Here is a 24,870-nt window from a genome sequence, read left to right as displayed (position 1 = left end):
TTATAAAGTGTGTATTGGGTCTAGAACTAATCTTACTTGAACAATTGGTACTGTCATTATCTGGGTACACCTGGTAATGTACAACTTTGAGTATGCCCATTTACTATTTTTGGGTTAATCTAGTAGCTGTCATTGCACTACAACACTAAATACATTTTACATTCTCCCCAAGTAAATACTCTACTTAGGAAAGACAATTCATTCTAACACCATATGAACTACATAAAAAAGAAAGTCTGGAGAAATACAAATTGAAGTATGATAGGAAAGATATCTGGCAGCTGGGTGGAATTTAATTTCTTCTGCAATATGAATTTTTGAATCATTAAACTGTCCTATTGAGTGTAAGTTTATATATATTGATTAGCATGTGCAAATAAGAATTACCATAATTTGTACATGTAACAATGAAGACTAATGATGAGCAAACCCCCACTGAATGCACTTTGCCTCAAGTTTGGCAAAAATCACTGAAATGCCTGGGAACTTTACAAAACACATTTAAGTCAATGGGGAAGGAGGAACTGAACTTTTGATTAGAATTGTAATGGTGCAATAGTCTTTTAAGTGTCCCTGAGGGCTAGGGAAAAGTCTACCAACAATTCTGGACCAATTACTAAAGCCAAATATGTGTTCTAAGTTATGAGGCAGCAGTGCTACCCACTGTTCCACCGTGCCTCAAACAACAAAAGATGCAGATAAAATGAATACCACAAATAAAAAATTATAAATGCCCATAAACTAGTAATCTATACTAATTAATAAAAGGCAAAGCCCTCACTGACTGACTGACTGACTCATCACTAATTCTCCAACTTCCCGTGTAGGTGGAAGGCTGAAATTTGGCAGGCTTATTCCTTACAGCTTACTTACAAAAGTTAGGCAGGTTTCATTTTGAAATTCTACGTGTAATGGTCATAACTGGAACCTGTTTTTTGTCCATATACTCTAATGGAGGAGGCAGAGTCACGTATCGCGTCATCACGCCTCCTACGTAATCACTTGAACTAAAAACAAGGAAGAGATTTACAGCACGAGTCAAACGCGGGAACGAAGGTAAATGACGTTAATTTTTGAGTGTCTTTTAATACTGTGTAAGCATACATATTAACACATGTGCAATTAAACGTGTGTATTTACGGGGTGATTTCTCAGGCTTAAAAGCTCGCCTTTTCTCAAACGCGGGAACAAAGGTAAATGACGTTAATTTTTGAGTGTCTTTTAATACTGTGTAAGCATACATATTAACACATGTGCAATTAAATGTGTGCATTTACGGGGTGATTTCTCAGGCTTAAAAGCTCGCCTTTTATTAAAAAGGTAAATGCTAACTGTTTTCATTCTGAAGGGCACAAACCACGTTGGATTTTGTAATGATAGTTGATTAGTAAGGTCTACTGCGGTGGGTTGGCACCCTGCCCAGGATTGGTTCCCTGCCTTGTGCCCTGTGTTGGCTGGGATTGGCTCCAGCAGACCCCCGTGACCCTGTGTTCAGATTCAGCGGGTTGGAAAATGGATGGATGGATAGTAAGGTCTATTAAGGGATACTTACAGAATGATTAGTAATGCCTGTGAATGCCGATGCAAGTAGGAGAATGGGCGTGAACTAAAGAACGATTAGTAACTTGTACAGTAAATGTCTCTAAAGTCTGTCTATTAAAAAGTTATTATATCTTTCAATCCTGTGTATTGATTAAACTACGAACCTAACAAGATCACTACATGGTGTCAGAAGTGGCGGATTGGAAGAGGAATCTGAAGAAGAGGTTCAGCTTTTGAACGAGTCGCGTGTCTGTGAGTAACCCGAAAACGTGATCAGAAAGCGCTAAGACGTTCTAGCAAAAGAGAAAAAAAAAATATGTTAGGATTACAGCCCCCACCAAATCTCCAGTTAAAGGGAAATGTAGCTGAAAATTGGAAAAGATTTAAACAGAGATTTGAGTTGTATCTTGCTGCGATTGAAGCAGATAGGAAAAGTGAAAAAATGAAAGCGTCTATGCTTCTACATGTAATTGGCGAAAAGACGCTAGAGGTGTATAACAATTTCCAGTTTGAAGAAGATGGAGACAATATGAAATTGAACAAAATAGTTGAAAAATTCGAAACATATTGCAACCCAAAGCACAATGTGACGTTTGAGCGGCACAAGTTTTTTTACGTTTCCAGAAAAGCGGAGAAACAATAGACCAGTATGTGACGGAATTGTGTAATAGGAGCTGTTCTAAGAAGAAACCGTCAAGACATCAAAGGACCAATAACCTCTAATCAGAACACTAACACCAGTGAAACAAATATTAACGAGAAAACAAGTATAAATCAGGAAAGAACATCTCAACTGCAAACACAATTAACCAGAATATCAAAATGTCAAGTAAAACCACCAGAAAGACTCATTGAGACACGTTGAGGATTAAAGGAACATTTTCAATTAAGAAATGCTGAATTCCTTTAACAGTTGTGCTTTTTATACATACTGTAGTTTGAATGCTGGGTGTATGCCTGAAATGTTCTGGATAGTTCAGTTGTTTGAAGTGATAAAGAATTAAACGTGTGCATTTACGGAGTGATTTCTCAGGCTTAAAAGCTCGCTTTTTATTAAAAAGGTAAATGCAAACTGTTTTCATTCTGAAGGGCACAAACCACGTTAGATTTCAGCCGTTAAAACGCGCAAAAATGTCGGTACTCCAGATAAATAAGCGCAACATATTATCAGTTGTATTGTATGCTTACAATACATATAGAAATGTGTTAATCGTTAACTAATAGTATCGGATGGTGTTTTTCGACTCGCTCCTTGATTTAGACGATTGCATGTCTTGGTTGGTTTGCATAGCTTATTGTCAATATCTTTACACCTCTTTTTAAGACTTAATGACTGAAACGGGCTTTCATGAAAAAACTTAGGGCTTTGCTACAAGATACACCCTCCACAAGTTAAGGAAGTAAAAATAAAAGGTATATATTTCTGTTTTATTTAGACCTTTTGAGTTCGTATGCATAGCCCCATTTGGCTGTTTTAGGTTTTTTTTTTTCTTCAGTAATATTTAATCTCCTTAAAGAAAAACAACATATGCATTTTACTTTTTTTGTATCGCTTTAGTAATATTTTAGTGTAAAAGGATAATGAGTATTTAAACCTTTTATGTTACTTTATAGTTATTTTACACAATGTTGAAAAATTTATAAGAAAGCTACATATTTTGGCAGCTGCTGCTTTAATTTTCAATGAAATGAAAAAAGCTCTCCAAGGGAAAACCTCAATGAAGAAGAAACAGTTTGCACTATCTAAAAAGGAGAAACCCTCATTTATAAAGGTTTGCTGCAGATGACTTAACTGAAAATAAATGAATAGTTCCTATGTGTATAATACATATTTATCTATTTGACTTATGCCTTTATTCCAGCAACTTGCAACATCTAAGGTACAGTTTGTTACATTACTTTGGTTTTTTGCAGCACAGGCAGGTGAAGTGACTTCCTCAGGGTCACACAGTGGTGTCAGTACCAGGATTTGAACTGACAAGCTCCGGGTTTGCTGAAATATTACTGAAGAATGAAAAAAAACGAAAACGGGCAAATGGGGCTATGCATACAAATGTCCATCCATCCATTATCCAACCCGCTATATCCTAAATACATGAGCCAATCCCTGCCAACACAGGGCACAAGGCAGGAAACAAACCCCGGGCAAGGTGCCAGCCGACCGCAGGGCGCACACACCCACACACCAGGGACAATTTAGAATCGCCAATGCACCTAACCTGCATGTCTTTGGACTGTGGGAGGAAACCGGAGTACCCGGAGGAAACCCAGACAGACACGGGGAGAACATTCAAACTCCATGCAGGGAAGCGAACCCGGGTCTCCTAACTGGCACCTTTCACTGCACCACCATACTGCCCACATACAAAACTTAAAAGGTTTAAATAAAACAGAAATATATACCTTTATTTTTACTTCCTTAACTTGTGGAGGGTGTATCCTGTAGCAAAGCCCTAAGTTTTTTCATGAAAGCCCCTTTCAGTCAATAAGCCTTAAAAACAGGTGTAAAGCTAAACTTGCAGCACCGCTATTCGATTAGAAAGCGTGAAGCTGTGATTTGTCGTCTCCCTCCCATGTAACAATCACAGCCCGTGTTACAACGCACTATGTATGTATGTATATATGTATATGTGTGTGTTTATGTATGTGTGTATATGTATGTGTATATATATGTTGATATGTGTACATATATATATATATATGTATATATATGTAGATATGTGTATATGTAGATATATATGTATATATATGTAGATATGTGTATATGTAGATATATATGTATATATATGTAGATATATATATATATAGATATATATAGATATATATATATATATATATAGATAGATATATATATATATATATATATATATATATATATATATATATATATATATATATATATATATATATATATATATATATGTATATATGTATATGTATATATATGTTTACATAACCTCTTTAACACACTACTTCTCCGCTGCGGAGCGTGGGTATTTTGTTAGTGTATATATATATATATATGTAGATATGTGTATATGTAGATATGTATATATATGTATATGTATATATATATATATGTTTATGTGTGTGTGTGTGTATATTGCTGTCTTTTATATATATATATATATATATATATATATATATATAAAAAAGACAGCAACACTCATAACAATGACAACACAATTACATTGACAATCATGTTACGTTATTTTTAAAATGTTTCCTTTTCTTTTTCATAACCTCTTTAACACACTACTTCTCCGCTGCGAAGCGCGGGTATTTTGTTAGTAAGTAAATAAAATATAGATCATTGCACTCAGAGAGTGCCAATCTTGGGACACACATTTTCCATATCCTGAAGTGGCGGTCTGGGACTCTGTTGTTCCACTGCTTGAAGTCATGGCTTTGGAAACAGAAGGAACATCTTTTTTGTTTCTCCATGTACTAGGGGGCTCCGCCCCCTGCTCGCTTCGCTCGCCAACCCCTGGTGTTGGGAAATTACAAAGAGCGTGATGTATGAATGAGATATAGCATAGTGTGAAGGTGTAGATGACGCATATAGGAAGCAAATAAAGTTGTCCATGTCCAAAAACGGGCTTAGAGAGGTAGATGCCAACCTTGTGCATGGTTTGTCCTTGTGATTTGTTGATGGTCATGGCAAAGGCAGGTTTAATGGGGAACTGGCGCCGTTTAAGTGTAAAAGGTAATTCCAGGTCAGAACTTGTAAGGTCAATTCTAGGAATTAGAACAGTATTGTTAGCATGTGATCTTGTAAGAAGTTTTGCTTCAATAACATTGTGTGTCATGGTGTTGACGACTAAACGTGTACCATTGCATAAACCCTGTTTAGTGTTAAGGTTTCTTAATAGCATGATTATTGTTCCGTTTTTAAGGCTAAGATTGTGTTGTGGTAATCCGGCAGGGTTAATAGTGTTCAAATATTCTAAGGGGAAATTAAGATGGTCATTGTCGTCATCAGAGTCAACTTTGTCAGAGCTTAGAAAGAGCTGTGCGTCTCTAGGAAGTAATGAAATGACCTGGTTATTAATGTGATCAACATTAATATTTTTTGGACATAATATAGTTCGTTGTGTTAAAAGGGGTATTTGGTGTAATGAGATTGCTGTTCCAAATATCTCCATAACTAAGTCGTCGCAGATAAAGGGTTGAGGAATTGTAATAATATCTGGGTGAAGTCCATCTGTATTGGTGAGTGTACCATCTCCCAGTTGTAATAACAAATTGTTATATTCGGGATCTGGACATCGCATGTTTTGTATCAACTGTATCTTTTGAAAGCAATGTCAATTGTCTGAGTATTTTAAGGTGGACTGAACAATAGCTGAGCGCATGGCATGTGGAACAATAGCTAAGCACTGTCTAAAATCTCCTCCTAATAAAAGTACCTTTCCTCCAAAGGGAATATTATTATTCATCAACGTTTGTAGAAGTTTATCAATGGTGTTGAGTAAGTGACTGGATGCCATTAGATGCAAAAGCAAATGAACTATTGTAGGATCTAATGCAGTTCATAAAGTTTTAACTTTCAGGTACATCGTTAGTTAGAAGCTTCTGTAGATATTCAGGATATGAATGTAAAGGAGGCAGTGTAATTTGACCCATTTGACAACAACATGTAAATTCATTACTTGTATTGCCAGTTGTTTCTTCAGGGAAGTTAAGTGAATGACAATGATTGCAAATGACATTCATTAATCCCAATTCATTTTCCTGAATAGTGGACTCATTATTGAACGAGTTGTCAGGTAACTGGCGTAAGCGTTTAGCAGGTGTCTGTCGTTGATGTCCGTGACGTGTATCTTTTGCTTGTGCCGTTTGAGAGGCGCGTCGTTGTATGTCCAGTATTTGGGATGTGTTGTTTTGGAGCTGTAATCGATTTGCCTGTGCTGTGTGAGAAGCCCGTTGTAGTTTACGGCGTGCATTGTTTGTATTGAGCCTTGCCCGTTTTTGTATGTCGGTCAGTTGAGCTCTCTGTTTTTGGAGCCTTGCCTGCTTGTTTTCCAGCATTTCAGATGCGCGTTGTAGACGTCTGCGTTTATTTATTTTGTCCATTCGCTGCCGTTTCTGTATGTCTGAGACGGGAGGTGTTTCGATGCAGCACTTTGAGACGCGCAGTGCATGCGTCTACGTTTATTGTGTCTGTTTATCTGGGTTCGTTTCTGTAACTGTGTTAGTTGAGCTTTGCGTTTTTGGAGCCGAGACATTTTTTCTTCCGGAGTTTCAGAAGCACGTTGTAGGCGCCGACGTGTATTGTTTTTTTTCATGCGGGTTCATGTGTTTGGTCCCGTTACCCGAGCCGTATCGTTTTGTACCCGTGATCGTGAATTCATGACTTGTTTGTTCTTCAGCGTTAGAAATATGGATATGTAATAAGGAGGATCGCACTCACTGTTAATATGGAGCCTTTTCTGCGGTTGAACGATTAATAGTGCCTCATTGTAATGAGATCCACCTATGCTGCATAGTGTGAATGTGTTGAGATGACGTATGTTTAATACAGACGGTTCGTTCAGAAATGGGGCTTTGTGTGTCATTTCTTATTTATGTTAGTGTGGTCGTGGGTCTGAATCGTCCTTTTTGTGTACGTTTCGTGTGCTATGTCCGTAGTCTGTCCCGTTTCGTGCCCAATGGGCTTTGTGTGGCGCTCGCGTCTTTTTTTTTTTGTGTGCTAGGGGCTTGTTGCCTGAGTTTTTATTTCTGTTAGTGGAGGGGGTGTTTGTGTGTCGTGGGTGTGAATCATCTTTTTTGTGTGCGAACCGTTTCGTGTGCTATGTGGCGCTTGCGTGTGACTCCTTTGTTTTTGGTGTTCTAGGGGCGCATTGCCTCATTTCAGTTACTGGAGGGGGGCTTTGTGTGTCGTGGGTCTCAATCCTCTTCTTTGTGTGTGTTCCGTTTCGTGTGCCATGGGCTTCGTGCGGCGCTGTGTGCGGCGCCGGCGTCTGACTCCTTTTTTCTTTGTGCTATGGGCGCGGCGCCTCATTTCTTATTTTACGTTGCTTTCCATCCGGTTTCTGTTGCTTGGAAGGGGGGTTTTGTGGGGGCGCCTGCGCAGTACGTCTTTTGCGTCCACGGCCCATGTCCGGATGTCCCTGCGTCCATCCGGTTTACCATTCTCGTTTAGCAATATGGATAGTGGGGCAAAAAAAGTATTTAGTCAGCCACCAATTGTGCAAGTTCTCCCACTTAAAAAGATGAGAGAGGCCTGTAATTTTCATCATAGGTATACCTCAACTATGAGAGACAAAATGAGAAAAAAAAATCCAGAAAATCACATTGTCTGATTTTAAAGAATTTATTTGCAAATTATGGTGGAAAATAAGTATTTGGTCACCTACAAACAAGCAAGATTTCTTGCTCTGGTCACCTACAAACAAGCAAGATTTCTGGATCTCACAGACCTGTACCTTCTTCTATAAGAGGCTCCTCTGTCCTCCACTTATTACCTGTATTAATGGCCCCTGTTTGAACTCGTTATCAATATAAAAGACACCTGTCCACAACCTCAAACAGTCACACTCCAAACTCCACTATGGCCAAGACCAAACAGCTGTCAAAGGACACCAGAAACAAAATTGTAGACCTGCACCAGGCTGGGAAGACTGAATCTGCAATAGGTAAGCAGCTTGGTGTGAAGAAATCAACTGCTGGAGCAATTATTAGAAAATGGAAGACATACAAGACCACTGATAATCTCCCTCGATCTGGGGCTCCATGCAAGATCTCACCCCGTGGGGTCAAAATGATCACAAGAATGGTGATCAAAAATCCCAGAATCACACGGGGGGACCTAGTGAATGACCTGCAGAGAGCTGGGACCAAAGTAATAAAGGATACCATCAGTAACACACTACGCCACCAGGGACTCAAATCCTGCAGTGCCAGACGTGTCCCCCTGCTTAAGCCAGTACATGTGCAGGCCCATGTGAAGTTTGCTAGAGAGCATTTGGATGATCCAGAAGAGGATTGGGAGAATGTCATATGGTCAGATGAAACCAAAATAGAACTTTTTGGTAAAAACTCTACTCGTCGTGTTTGGAGGAGAAAGAATGCTGAGTTGCATCCAAAGAACACCATACCTACTGTAAAGCATGGGGGTGGAAACATCATGCTTTGGGGCTGTTTTTCTGCAAAGGGACCAGGATGACTGATCCGTGTAAAGGAAAGAATGAATGGGGCCATGTATCGTCAGATTTTGAGTGAAAACCTCCTTCCATCAGCAAGGGCATTGAAGATGAAACGTGGCTGGGTCTTTCAGCATGACAATGATCCCAAACACACCGCCCGGTTAACGAAGCAGTGGCTTCGTAAGAAGCATTTCAAGGTCCTGGAGTGGCCTAGCCAGTCTCCAGATCTCAACCTCATAGAAAATCTTTGGAGGGACTTGAAAGTCTGTGTTGCCCAGGGACAGCCCCAAAACATCACTGCTCTAGAGGAGATTTGCATGGAGGAATGGGCCAAAATACCAGCAACAGTGTGTGAAAACCTTGTGAAGACTTACAGAAAACATTTGACCTCTGTCATTGCCAACAAAGGGTATATAACAAAGTATTGAGATGAACTTTTGTTATTGACCAAATACTTTTTTTCCACCATAATTTGCAAATAAATTCTTCAAAAATCAGACAATGTGATTTTCTGGATTTTTTTTTCACATTATGTCTCTCAGAGTTGAGGTATACCTATGATGAAAATTACAGGCCTCACTCATCTTTTTAAGTGGGAGAACTTTCACAATTGGTGGCTGACTAAATACTTTTTTGCCCCAGTGTATCTGTGCAGCAGAATAAAGACACCTTGTAAGTAGCAATAAATCTTTTATTATTTCACACGTGTCCTGTGTTTTCTAACGAGTACATGGCTTCATTAAGGCTTGTTTAAAGATGTTCCTGAGAACATATGCTAATTTCAAGCCATGATCTGTAAACTGTGGACATGAGGATGACAGGTGAGGAATTCACTGTTTATGGAGAAATTCAGTTTTTACAGATCTGTCCCGGGTAGTAACAACAGTCTTATAGATGCATTAGCTTCTGAAGTTCAACTTAAAGTGTAAAGCTCACTAAATACTTAAATGTTTAATAATATCACTCCATGAAGAATCTTGTTTTAGTGCTTCAAAATAAAAGCTACTCTCTCAGCTGATACGGCAAGGCCTTGCCAATTAGTCTGCAATCAACTGTTGTAGTTAGCAGGAAAAATGAACTTAGATCAGACTGTCTTTCAACAGGTGAACAAGTACACCTGTTGAAGTGTGATAACAAGTACAACAATGATAACAAGTACACCTGATGAAGTGTGATAAAATACAGTAGGTACACCAGTGGAATGAATCTCTCAAAGAAACTGTACTACAAGATGGGAATATTTTTATTTTCCTTTACTTATTAGTTATCACTATGATGAAAGTTAAATATTCAGACATTCATTTTTATCCGCTAACCCAAAAAAACTTAATTGTTGAGACACCTTTATAAAAATAAAAAAAAAAAAAAAAAAAAAAAAAATTGACTTCTTAAACCCAGATGTTACCAAAATTGTTTCGGAAACATTCACTTAAGCAACAGCTTTAACATATCTGGTTAATGGAGGGAGAATGGGTGGCACTGTGGTTTTACAGAGCTAAAATAGACATGGTGGTAATTTTTACAGCTTATCTTTAAAACATGTCACCCACTTTCACAGAAAAGCATGTGTCAATCAATTCATTCCTAAACTTTGCCATTAATTCCCTACTAATGCAAATATGTAATGAATATTTTTTTTCTGTTTCTCAATTACTCATGCTCATTCCAAAAAATCTAAGATCAAAATATTACTTTTTTCCTTTTTAAATAAATGTTGTTACGGGAACAAAAACATTTTACTTACCTGTTATCCCTATATCGTGAACTTGACTGCTGTGGGCTATGGATCGCTCTTCTTGAGAATTTTTTCTCCCTCTCCTCTTCCTTATTTATCTAATTGAAACATAAAAAAAGTTACACTGTTAATGTCTTTACCATCCATGCTTCCATTATTTGAACGTTCTTACTTCATCACACAGTATTATCTAGAATCACTTCATTAAAGTGCATCCGGAAAGTATTCACAGCGCATCACTTTTTCCACATTTTGTTATGTTACAGCCTTATTCCAAAATGGATTACATTCATTTTTTTCCTCAGAATTCTACACACAACACCCCATAATGACAATGTGAAAAAAGTTTACTTGAGGTTTTTGCAAATTTATTAAAAATAAAAAAATTGAGTTCAAAGGAATTGTCTGTAGACCTCCGAGACAGGATTGTCTCAAGGCACAAATCTGGGGAAGGTTACAGAAAAATTTCTGCTGCTTTGAAGGTCCCAATGAGCACAGTGGCCTCCATCATCTGTAAGTGGAAGAAGTTCGAAACCACCAGGACTCTTCCTAGAGCTGGCCGGCCATCTTAAAAGAACGATTGGGGGAGAAGGGCCTTAGTCAGGGAGGTGACCAAGGACCCGATGGTCACTCTGTCAGAGCTCCAGAGGTCCTCTGTGGAGAGAGGAGAACCTTTCAGAAGGACAACCATCTCTGCAGCAATCCACCAATCAGGCCTGTATGGTAGAGTGGCCAGACAGAAGCCACTCCTTAGTAAAAGGCACATGGCAGCCCGCCTGGAGTTTGCCAAAAGGCACCTAAAGGACTCTCAGACCATAAGAAAGAAAATTCTGAACTCTTTGGTGTGAATGCCAGGCGTCACGTTTGGAGGAAACCAGGCACCGCTCATCACCAGGCCAATACCATCCCTACAGTGAAGCATGGTGGTGGCAGCATCATGCTGTGGGGATGTTTTTCAGCGGCAGGGACTAGGAGACTAGTCAGGATAAAGGGAAAGATGACTGCAGCAATGTACAGAGACATCCTGGATGAAAACCTGCTCCAGAGCGCTCTTGACCTCAGACTGGGGCAACGGTTCATCTTTCAGAAGGACAACGACCCTAAGCACACAGCCAAGATATCAAAGGAGTGGATTCAGGACAACTCTGTGAATGTCCTCGAGTGGCCCAGCCAGAGCCCAGACTTGAATCCGATTGAAGATCTTGAGAGGTGCTGCAAAGAGGAATGGGCGAAACTGGCCAAGGATTGGTGTGCCAAGCTTGTGGCATCATATTCAAAAAGACTTGAGGCTGTAATTGCTGCCAAAGGTGCATCGACAAAATATTGAGCAAAGTCTGTGAATACTTGTGTACATGAGATCTCAGTTTTTTTATTTTTAATAAATCTGCAAAAACCTCAAGTAAACTTTTTCACGTTGTCATTATGGGGTGTTGTGTGTAGAATTCTGAGGAAAAAAATGAATTTAATCCATTCTGGAATAAGGCTGTAACACAGCAAAATATGGAAAAAGTGATGCGCTGTGAATACTTTCCGGATGCACTGTACATTTAACAAGTTCAGCTGTTAGTGAAAGATCCATCAGTGACACAGTTTGGAATTCTTAAAAGACACAATGGTGTTTGCCAAACGTTTGGTCTTTAACTTATATTGATGCACGTATCAAAAGCAGGCACACCGGAAGACTATTATGAGCATCTGTATTCCAAGAATAGCTTTGAGGGTGATCAAAACGTTTTTAGCTTAACCTATTATAATAATGCACTATCTAAATAATTTGTTACTACTTACCTGAATTTGTAGTGATGGCCAAGATAAATTCTTAATCTCATACCTTCATGGAGAATTCAGATAAACTTTCTGATACAATGAGCTTCAATAGGGCCAAACATGAACAGCAGCAATCAATATTGCAACATCGATTAAAAAAAATCTCAGGTTACTTGTGTCAGACAATCCACATGTCAGTTTCCTGTCACATGCTTACAACATCCAAAAAACACTGAACCGTTGTAAAATATTTTTAAATAAATACACTTGTAAAACAAGAGTAGTACACAAAAGCGAACTGAGTTTAAGTGAATTCAAGCTTCTGAGTTGAATACAGTCTGGACTTTGGGTACACATCTGTAAATTCTGAAGACAATCTATTCATGGGGTAATTTGGAGGGAACTGGTCCTGGTAAACATTGGCTATGTGGGAATGAATCTCCCATAGCATATGTTGTCAAGTGTCACAGATTCAAAGACAGAATAAGAAATGTTATAGGGTTTTGGCCATCCATGTTGACTTCTAAAACAAAGAACAAACACAATGCATGTCAAATGCTCGAAACATAATTGCCATGTTTTAGAACACAAGCTACAGCGAGGAAAATAATTAATCGAACGCATCAACATAAATATATTTCTAATGGGGCTATCAACATGAAATTTTCACCAGATGTCGGTAACAACCCAAGTAATCCACACATACAAAGAAATCAAAACAAATATTACACATAATTTATGGACTTAAAGTGGAATAACACAGGGAAAAAGCATTGAACACATGAAGAAATGGAGGTGTAAAAAGGCATGGAAAGCCAAGAAATCCAGTTGAAATCTGTCAGTATGTTGTTTCAAAGAAAACAATAAGTAAATGCACTCAACCGTCATGGCCTCTATGCACGCTCACCGCGCAAGACTTCACTGCTGAAGAAAAAGCATGTTGAAGCTCGTTTAATGTTTGCTGCACAACATTTGGACAAGCCAATGAAATACTGGGAGAATATAGTCTGGTCAGATGAGACAAACACTGAACTCTTTAGATGTCACTGCACACACCATGTTTGGAAGAAAAATGGCACTGCACATCACCCCAAATACACCATATCAACATGCTGCTTTTCAGCATATGGTACTGGCAGACTTTACATAATTGAATGAAGGATGAATGGAGAATTATACTGGGACATTCTTGATAAGAATCTACTACCATTTACCAGGATGCTGAAGATGAAGAGGGTGGACATTTCAGCAAGACAATGATCCCAAAAACACACCCAAGGAAACTCTCATCTGGTTTTAGAGCAAGAAAATAAAGCTGCTAGAATGGCCCAGTCATTCACCTGACTTGAATCCAATTGAAAATCTATGGAAGGAACTGAAGATCAGAGTTCATAGAAAAGGCGACCGGAACCTTCAAGATATGAAGACAGTTTGTGTGGAAGCATGGGCCAAAATCACACCTAAGCAATGAATGCGACTAGTTTCTCCATATGGGAGGCATCTTGAAGCTGTCATTAACAAACAATGGCTTTTCTACTAAGTATTAAATAAAGTTCAGTAAGCGTGTTCAATACTTATTCTCTGTGTCATTCCCCTTTATTACACATAACTTAATTCATGGACTTATTTATTTTGATTTCTTTGTATGTGTGGATTACTTGGGTTGTTACTGACACCTGGTGAAAATGTCATGTCAATAGCCCCATTAGAAATATATTTACTGAGAAAAGCATTGACGGGTTCAATCCTTATTTTCCCCGCTATAACCAGAAACATTAGCACTGTGCAATAGTTTTCAGGTTTACGCTCAAACGTTTCTGATCACCTTCATAACGTGCCCTCCATAATGTTTGGGACAAAGACACATTCTTCCTTGATTTACTCCTGTGTTCCACAGCTTAAAATTTCAAATCAAACAATTCAAATGTGATTAAAGTGCACATGTAGACTTTCATTTAAGGTTATTTTTATACAGTTCTGTCATACCATGTAAAGATTATACTTTTTTCTACATGGTCCCTCCATTTCAGGGCACCATAATGCTTGGGACAATTGGTGTCACAAGTGTTTGTGATTCCTCAGGTGTGTTTCATTGCTTCATTAGTGCAGGCATAAGACACCTAGAGCTGTTTCTACCCTTTGGAGTCTGAAGTTGCCAAAATTCAACATGAGGACAAGAGCAGTGCATCCCCGGAGAAGATACTCAGCAACTGGGGATGTCTATGAATTGCAGACTTCAAACAGTCATGGCAAACAAGGTATATGCAATCAAGAACTAAATATGACTTCTTTAACACTAGAATCCCTAAAGCCTATGAAAAAACATGCAATCCCGGCCCACCTTAAATTCCTTCGCACATCCCCATCAGCATCTTTTGTTTTGTAAATGTGTCAATCAACACAAGCATCAAGCAGCCTAACTAAGAAAGAAACATTTTTCATATTTTAGTAGTAATTGACATAATGTAGACATGAAGTGTATAATGTATGAAGACTGAAGTCCAAATGTCAAATGAACACTTTCATAAAAGGGTACAAGTATAACACAACAAGTACACTTTTATTCAAGAATATAACCATAGAAAAAGAAATTGGGTTAGGGTATAACACTGACACGACTGCTTGGGTGGTGCGGTGCAATGGTAAGAACTGCTGACTCGTAATCAACAGGTTCCTGGTTTGAATCCGGGCACGTTTATTTTGAGTAGTGAGCTGCTGTCATTGTTACTATTACAGGAAAAAAAAACATATTCCTGGTTTGAATCCGGGCACGTTTATTTTGAGTAGTGAGCTGCTGTCATTGTTACTATTACAGGAAAAAAAAACATATATTTGATTTGAGTCTGTAACAGCCAGTGTACATTTATGGCACTTTTTTTTTTTTTTTTTTTTTAATTCAGTTTCACACATTTACAAACACATTTACAAAACAAAAGGCACTGATGGAGAGGTGTGAAGGAATTTAAGGTGGGCCAGGATTCCGAGTTTTTTCATAGGCTTCAGGAATTCCAGTGTTAATATACCTGCCATTCTTATGTCCCAAACAAATTAATGCATTGAAATGAGGAGACCATGTAGAAAAAGTTGTCATTTCTACATGCGGTAACCGAAATGTATGCAAATACCATTAATTTAAAGACTCCAATGTGCATGTTAATCAGATTTGAAATGTTTGAGATGTAATTGTGAACTGTGCAGCAGACATGAAAATCAAGGAAAAATGCATCTTCGTTCTAAACATTATGGAGGGCACTGTATGCAGTTTCTGATTGGCAGGTTCCTTTCATATGTCAGTGATGGGTGTGTACCCTAGCTTTGCCATCCTTTCCTTTCTCAACCCTGATTCAAGTAGAGATAATGTTTTTTCCTTGCTACATATTTCATCATTTAGGACTTCAGACTAGATATCTTAACTTTGAATGGTGTTAAAACATTTCTTTCAAATGTAGCAGGAGCAAACAGGAGAACACAGTTGAAGCATTCCTAGCTGGCATCAAGTCCTTTATTGCTCCTCTTCCCCAGTCCTCCCTATAATGGCAATCTCTCATGCAAAGCAATGCATGCTACTCCCAGCCCAGCAGTGCAAGGCAACTTATTAGGCAGGAGAATGGAAAATGGAATGCAACATCTTGTCTTCATTTTAAACAAATACTACTAACCATTTTAATACTGAATCACTGCTAACACACAGTATATGTCAACATTAACAAAACAACAAAACTCAATTGAATGAGGTGGACTATGTAATGGTTGATCCTGTTGCATACTTTTTTTTCCCACCACAAAAAGGATGGTCATACTAAACGTGAAAGATACAAAGACGGCAGAACGTCATATCTAGCACATTCAAGTAAGAACTACCGTATACTGTCCATACCTGACAATAATGACCCTATAAACCTACAAATCATATTTTCCACAAGGCTAAATTCAAGATGGCGACTTCACTGAAGTCTCCTCTGAGCCAGCACACTCAAGTTTCTCATTTATCTTTTTTAATAAAAACAGGGTGTTTTTGCCATGTCCAGGACTACTAGAAAGAAAATTAGCTTGGATGAGAGTCTGTCAGAGTGGGGAAGGATTTGAAATACATTTTCTAAAAGCAGAAGTTAAACACTGTAACAGTGAGGAAAAAATTAATACATGGAGAAAACACCCATTACTGGAGTGCAACAGAATAAACCACACAAGAAGTCTACAGACAAACTATCATGTTCTAAATCTCCTGTCACTATTCTGAAGTGTGGAAGCAATTGTGATGAGAGAATCAGTCCAAGAAGGAGAAAAAAAACCCTGAGGAACTCCTTTTCAGAAAATGATCATGGACATGTGAAAAAAGTATTTAAAAGACAGTTCAAAAGGTTTGAATACAAGTCATTTTTGCATAGCTCAGCAAGCACTGCTTTTTCTAAGATTTGAAACTGAAATAAGCAGTTCAGAAAATGAAGAATAAGTCCAAAAAGAGTCTGAGTTCTAATATATAAAGATATCATCATAATCTTCTGTTCACTACAATAGTTGAATGGGCCTTATACTACAGGTGAATCTTAATAAATTAGAATATCATCGAAAAGTTAATTTCAGCAATTCAATTCAAAAAGTGAAACTCATATACTGTAGATTCATTAAACACAGATTATATATTTCAAGAGTTTATTTCTTTTCATTTTGTTGATTATGGCTTATAGCTAATGAAAACCCAAAATTCAGTATCTGAGAAAATTAGAATATTGTGAAAAAGTTCAATATTGTAGACTCATGGTGTCACACTCCACTCAGCTAATTAATCTAAAACACCTGCAAAGGTGTCCTGAGCCTTTAAATGGTATCTCAGTCTGGTTCAGTAGGCCATACAATAATGGGGAAGACAGTCACTGACACCCTCCACAAGGAGGTTAAGCCACAAAAGGTCATTGCTAAAGAAGCTGGCTGTTCACAGAGTGCTGCATCCAAGCATATTAATGGAAGGTTGAGTGGAAGGAAAAAATGTGGCAGAAAAAGGTGCATAAGCAACGAGGATAACCGCAGCCTTAAGAGGATTGTGATGCACAGCCCATTCAAGAATTTGGGGGAGATTCACAAGGAGTGGACTGGGGCTGGAGTCAGTGCTTCAAGAGCCACCACACACAGACGTATCCGGGACATAGGCTACAACTGTTGCACTCCTTGTGTCAAGCCACTCCTGAATCAGAGCCAACATCAGAAGCGTCTTACCTGGGCTAAGGAGAAAACAGACTGGACTGTTGCTCAGTGGTTCAAAGTCCACTTTTCAGATGAAAGTAAATTTTGCATTTCATTTGGAAATCAAGGTCCCAGAGTATTGGAGTATTGTCAAGAGGAAGATGAGAGACACCAGACGAAACAATGCAGACAAGATGAAAGCCACTATCAAAGCATCCTGGGCTTCCATAACACTTCAGCAGTGCCACAGGGGCTGATCGCCTCCATGCCAAGCTGCATTCATGCAGTAATTCATGAAAAAGGAGCCTGACCAAGTACTGAGTGCGTACATGGACATACTTTTTAGTAGACCAATATTTCTGTATTAAAAATATATATTTTTTATTGCTATTATGTAATATTCTAATTTTCTGAGATACTGAATTTTGAGTTTTCATTAACTGTAAGCCATAAGTATCAAAATGAAAAGAAATAAACGCGTGAAATATATCACTCTGTGTGCAATGAATCTATATAATAGATGAGTTTCACTTTTTCAATCGAATTACTGAAATAAATTAACTTTTCGATGATATTCTAATTCATAACTGTACTTCAGGTATGTACCTATCAGAAAGAAGCGGAGATTAAGAAAGTCCCAACTACCATTTTCAGTTTATGACTGAGATAGATTATTCATTTTAAACGTTTCCATTTAGTTGAATGCCATAATGATAAAGTACTTTAAGACTAGTCCTTACCTAGGGCTGGGTGATATGGAAAAAATTTTATCACAATAATTCTTTTCACATTAGTCGATGTTGATATATACCACGACATAAATGAAGCTTCATGGTTCCTTTTTACTCCCAAGTGAGATGTGAAGATAAGGTTAATTTTGATTTAAATATTTATTTTCTGTGAGTTGTTGAAAATGACAAATGTACTGTAGAACATTATACAACTGTATTTTAAATAAATAAAATAGGTATATATAATAAACTAAAATCTTAATTTTGACCAGTCAAAAGCTTCAAGTGTTACAGGAGAACACAAACAAAATGCACAACTAAATTATTTAGTCATTTCCAAATAAATAAATAGGTAATAGAAAATAAAAAAAATCTCAATTCTAATGAGTCAAAAGCTTTCAATTTTTACAGGAGAACATACAAATTTTTTGGTTAATGCCATATAAATAAAATAAAATTTTAATTCTAAAATCTTAAATCTAAAACTAAAATCTTAAAGCTTTCAAGTTTTATAGGAGATCACAAAGTAAATTCTTCGGTCAGCTGCAAATAAAGTAGTTATTAATTGGGATAAGGACTGTAAAGTCTTGCATTATACATGCTGTAAAGAATGCCACTGCTTTAAATGGTACAAAAGATTAGTGGTATTACCTGTAAAATGCTTTGACAGTGTATTACAGTAATGAAAATAAATGCTAAATGATGAACAAATTGGGTTTCATTATTAATATCTATGAAAGATTTTAATTCATCAAGTTTTGATTCTAAGACAAAAGTACACTACCTAGAGCAAAGTAGTTAGAAAAGGGGAATTTAAAGATCATACTAAAGCTAGCAGACAAATAATTTTTGCACAGTGAACACTTCTGTTTATGAACACTGTCATTCTCTTATTAGTCACAACAATGGTAAGGAAAGACATATCAAAATGTATCATCATCATGAAGCCGACATTGAGTAAAGTATCAGTATACATCATAATAGATAACACCACTACTCAGTAATGCACTATTTTCTCCAACCATTATTAACAATGAGGGTCCATGTATGTTTTTTATTCTAAGGTAACTGCTTAGGTATTCCATCATGAAAAATAAGTAAGCATATACAGCATAAATAATGAACATACAATTTTAAAATATATATATATATATTTACTTCCTCTTTTTTCACATCATCTTTCTCTGGGCGTGGATAAGCATCAGTTCGTAAATTTGTTGAAGGTTGCTCAAACTGAGGTAGATAACTTTTTGAATTCACAGCATCAAAAAGCTTGTCAACAAACGACTGTGTTTCTGTAAAATAAACCAAGAAACAACTTTAAAGTCGCTACTAAAACTGCAAACAAAGTCAACAATCAATCACTGAAAATACTATCCAATTACTTGAGGATAGAACATTCTTGTGCACATGGAAATTAAGAGGTAAATTAAAAATCATTTTCCTGAAAGGATTCAAAACCATTAATTCATATTTGTTTTACTCTAGAAATAATCAGTTATTAACTAATTTAGAGAAGCAAGATACCTTTCTGAAGAAATACATCCAGCTGGTCAATGCACAGTGCTTTCAGCTCTTTTTCACTTTTATCTTTCTTCACTAAGGCAACAACATATTTAGCAAGAGCCGAAGGGTCAGCATCACATCTGAAAGAAACAAAATGTGTAAAAATTAAAAATATAAATTAGGTTAAAATTGAGTGCAATGTTCTTTCATAACATACTGTACATTTTAAAGTTTTCTAAAAAGGGGTTGCATGGTAGCACAATAGTTAGTGCTGTTACTTCATAGATCCAGTGTCCTATGATCAAATCTGTGCCCAGTCATTTGCATGAACACCCTGTGTCTCCATGAAGTTTTTTTCTCCCAGTGTCCAGTTTTTCCACTTACATCATCAAAGAGAGACTAGCGATATTAACAGATGATTTCATATTGTCCTCTGTATGAGTGTAAGCATGGGTGTTAAAAATAAATTTCTGTCCAAAAAAGGTTTCATTCAATTCTAACCATATTTCATCCTCAAGGTTCCAGACTGTGACTAAAATAGTCGGAAATCCAACAACAGAATTATAATTTGCAACAAAAATTTAAAGTTTAGTCGCTAACATAACATTTAGTATAAGTACATCATCAATCCCTTTACTGCTGTAACTGTACCCTTATGGAGCTACTACTGAATCTATGTAGTGTGAGATCATTTCTACTGTACACTGGGTCTCCAGGAAGCAAAGTAGATGTATTGGATTCACATCTGCTTTGCACCCTGGAGACTTGGTGAAGAGCAGAAACGATCTCACACTACATAGATTCAGAAGTAGCACGATAAGTGAATACTTTGAGCACAACTATATCCTATGTATGCTTTACATACTTTAGCGTCACTAGAAATAAAATCGACCTTGTTGCCACTACCACAAGATAAATTGCTTTGCACTTCCTTTGGTAAAAATGTTAGATGCAAGGCTAGCAGAGACTAAAATCCAACTGTATGTTGAATACAATGATTGATGTCAGTCTTAACAAACAGCTTCTTTTGTACCTATTACACACTGAGGCATAATTGAGGAGCCTTAAATTGAAACATGGGCTTTTTTTTTTTTTTTTTTTCATATAAAAACACTGCTAGATATACTTGACTTTCATAGAAATGACAATAATAACGCAAATGCTTTTCCTATTGTAAAGGGGTTAAAGTGTAAATGCCTTCATCACTGCATATGACAGTGTATACTGGCAAAAAAATAAAATAAAGCTAAGCTATAGCTATGCACTACATAAATACAGGCTTCTGTAAACCTTTTATGTGCTGGCTGATCCTCTATGGCAACATGTAGCATCTCCTTGTGGTCTTTGACTACTATAATTGATCCTTAAAATTCATATAGAGTTGAATGCAAATATTGTAAACAGTGCGTCTAAATGACTATCTAAATCAAGCATTTTAAACCAGGGCGGAAATGTGACTTTTCTTTCAAGGCAATCAGGGGATTTCAGTGAAAATTGAGTTTTTCAAGACTATGAACTACTAACTCATTTTAAAAAAAGGTTAAAAAGAAAAAAAGAAACATAACACTGGGTTTGTCACAAGCATAACAATGTTCAGGACTGTATAATTATGAAGTGTGTCCCCAAGGAGACTCCTTTAGTCAAGGTCACATCTCGAGCCTGTGAAAAAATCTGCTGAGAATTACTTTGAAGTGGTGTCCAACCGATAATATTAGTTCCTGATATATCAAACTGATATTTGGTTTCCCATATATATATTAGTATTGGTTAAACCTGCATCAGTATTATAAAATGCTGAACTCTTTTGTGCTTCTGAATGTTACATTTCAACTGAGTTCATCCTCCCCGGGACTAAAAATAACACAGAATTTTACAGAGGATGCATAAAATCATTCTTTTACTTACTGTTAAACTTGACAATTTTCCTGTTAAAATTCTGTATTCCATGTTTTTCTGTATTTCCCCTAGTCTTCACCCCTGTCAAAATGGCCACTGCACAGCCTATTCCAAGTGTTCATTAGGTTTTCACTCTGTAACTATGATCATCTTTGTTTGAAACGTCAAGCATTTACCCAGTAAAAAAAAAAAAAAAAACTAGAAATTTCGCTTTCAAATGTTTATATATTTGTCTCTGTATGCCACAGTGACTGCTTAATAAAGCTCTTACACTGAGAATTTGCAAATAAGCATTCACAACTATTCCAGCATCTGTTCTCTTATCAGAGTGATGTGCACGTCATTATTTAGTTGGATTTTGAAACTGCTCAGTCTGTCAGTTTTTAAAAGAGGAGGGGTTTGACCTTCTAGGGCATATAGACTTTCCTCCATAAACTGAAGCGATTGCCTGATAAGAGAATTTTTCAATAAATGTATGCCAACCTTCGGCATTTGTCATAAACTTAAGAGCTTCTCCCAAAATGTTACTTAAAATCCTTCAAGTGTCCCTGCTGGAGCTGGATGTTTGGCTGCAGTGAGGACAGTCTGTTACTGTTGCTCTGGAGCCAATCACACTTGCTATGCAAATAATCTTTTCCAAAATGCCTTTGGCTATGAATATACTTGGTATTGTCGAGGGAAATGTCATTTCTTCATGTGTACTGAAGAAAGTTTCATGTTACACATCCTTACAAAGCAGATATGTTAACTTTTACATTGAGCTGTAAAGAAAAAAAAAAACTCCATTTGTGTTTAACATAGTCCTTACTGGCCCTCTACAACCTGCGAGAAAGTTGTCAAACTAGTGACTTCCTTAGCTGAATGTGTTCTGATCAAAAAAAAAATTATACAAGCAGACAACTGCAAAAATTAAAATTTACACTTTATATGCACTGAGAGCCCTGGAGCTGTGTGTGCTGCATGACTGCCTTTACACTACTGATTTGTTTTTTTTTTTGATATTGGTTGTAAGTAGGGTGTGTCTTGCAAGACTCTCATTCTATGTTCCCGTGAGACGCACCGTGGCAGGTCTCTTTCGTCTCGCGGGTCTTTAAATTATCTTTCGAGAAAGATCACGTATCGTAGACTATCAGGACAGGGGACAGGATTTCTTTTTATAATAGAGAGATACAGATAGTATGCAGACAAATACAATTCAATTTAATTAATTTCATTAATGAATGCATCAGAACACACGTCTGCACTGATTCATTTCTTCATTCATTAATTCCCTAAAAAATGTCTTACTTCATATAACTACAGGATAAGAGTACATAACTTTGTTGCCAGTTTATTCCTCATATTTAAGCTGTTCATGTGAAAACACTGCACACTTAACTGTTTCCAAGAAAAAAATCAAACATTAACACACCAGGAATATGAGTTCAATATTTATTAGTAATCAGTCATTTTTATAACCCAACATATTAATATCATTGTCACTTTCAAAATATATCAGTCAGGCCTTACTTTAAACTACTGAAAATAAAATTTAATATAGCCTACGTGATTGTGTGCATAGAATTACAAAATACAGGTTGAAAAAAAAGATGGAATTGATGTAGCATGTGCTGATTTTATTGGGCACATTGCAAACTAACAAAGTGTCAATGCTGTGGTACTACAAATGTAAACTACATCTCAATCACTACAAACGGTAGCAATAATGTGTCAGGTAAAAAGATAATCTTCAATTTGAGGTAGACTGAACCAGCATTAGCAAAGGTGCATCAGGTGGAATAGTGCACTCATAAGAGGAGCGACAGGATAACTTGCACTTTCATTTTAATGTTGTGATTATTCTAATGGATGCTGTTGTAACAATTACAAAGGATTTCAAAAGTTTTAATTTTAGCCCAACTACCCATTTTCTGGATCCATTTAAGTCCAGCACAATGCCGAATGGAGTTATTAGCTTATTCTAGCAAAAAAGACAGCTACATTCTAGTGCTGGGCACACTATACGATAAGACCTTTATTCATCCACACATCACAATTTCAACTGACACTAATATAAAAGGCACAAATGGAAACTTTTTTTAAGTAAGTATTTGCAGTAACAATTAATGGAAGGTGGAAACCAAAAAATCTGCCTACATATGTATCAACATCTTTCTGCAAGTTACTGCAAAACTACATACAAAGGATACACTTGGGATTAAATTGCAGATGTGCTAAACAGTATGCTTTTCAGTTTCCATAATGCTGTGTAACTAATTTCCAACTAGGTAAGAAACAAAATTAAAGTAATGTTTTGATCAGGCTTTGAACCACAGTGTGCATGATGCTCTATTTGTCTATAGGCATAACCACTATAAGGACAACAAAAGCTCTTGATATACAGTAATCCCTCCTCCATCGCGGGGGTTGCGTTCCAGAGCCACCCGTGAAATAAGAAAATCCGAAGTAGAAACCATATGTTTATATGGTTATTTTTATATATTTCAAGCCCTTATAAACTCTCCCACACTATTATAAACATTTCACGCACAATTATACAGCATAAACCCTTTGTATTCTCTTAGATATTAGGTAAGATTTGTTGAAATTATGCATGTAAACACAGTTTACATACAGTAAAACCTAAATATTATTTTAAAGATATCGAGCGTCTCCGATATCACATATGTTACAGCCATTACGACAGACAGGTCACCAGCAATAAATACGTACAATGCAAGAAAAATTGTATACAATAAAATGCGTGTACAGTGACACTAAACTATGTACATGTAATAAGTACTGTACGTAAATAATTAATTATGGTTACTCACCAACAATGACACGACGACTTGTCCGATAACGATGAGTTTAATTTTACTGCACAACAAAGGATAGCGTAACAGCTCTTCTAAAGGAGCCTCTTCAGGCGACTGTTTAGCACCGCCGTTGTTCTTCTTCCATCACTCTTCAATCCAAATCCCTAAAGCAGATTCCATCCAGACTACAGCCTTTTCACGTCCACTTGCAACTCGTTTTGCACCCTGATTAAAGGACACTGCGGCCGTAGATCTTATATGCTTTTCCTCCTTTTTATATAAAAAAAATTCGTGGACTCATTGATGCTGTAATTGTGTCCTGCAGCGGTGTAGCTGTTTCCTTCCTTCAACATATCCAAAACTTTTACCTTTTCTGCAATCCTGAAGCATTAGCAGTAATGTGCATTAATGCTGAATGAGTGAGATTATACTTCCTGGTTAATGCAGCACTCCGTTACTGAGCCAATCAGCAGCACACAGGAACTTAACCGCGCGCTCTGATTGGGTAGCTTCTCAGCCATCCACCAATAGCGTCCCTTGTTTGAATTCAAATGCGTCCCTTGTTT

The 24,870-nt window shown here is 37.1% G+C and overlaps 1 protein-coding gene across 1 annotated transcript in view; it reads right to left on the bottom strand.

The window, feature by feature from the left end:
* Positions 1-24,870, bottom strand: part of rbm26 (RNA binding motif protein 26) — a 199,529-nt gene that overhangs the window by 150,313 nt on the left and 24,346 nt on the right. Inside the window, 3 exon segments of the mRNA XM_028799577.2 lie at positions 10,435-10,523; positions 19,263-19,399; positions 19,632-19,750. Of these exon segments, the coding sequence (XP_028655410.1) occupies positions 10,435-10,523; positions 19,263-19,399; positions 19,632-19,750 (345 nt within the window).

Source organism: Erpetoichthys calabaricus, chromosome 4, assembly GCF_900747795.2.
Source record: "Erpetoichthys calabaricus chromosome 4, fErpCal1.3, whole genome shotgun sequence".
In the NCBI taxonomy this organism is placed as follows: domain Eukaryota; kingdom Metazoa; phylum Chordata; class Cladistia; order Polypteriformes; family Polypteridae; genus Erpetoichthys; species Erpetoichthys calabaricus.
This window is presented reverse-complemented; position numbering and strand designations above follow the sequence as displayed.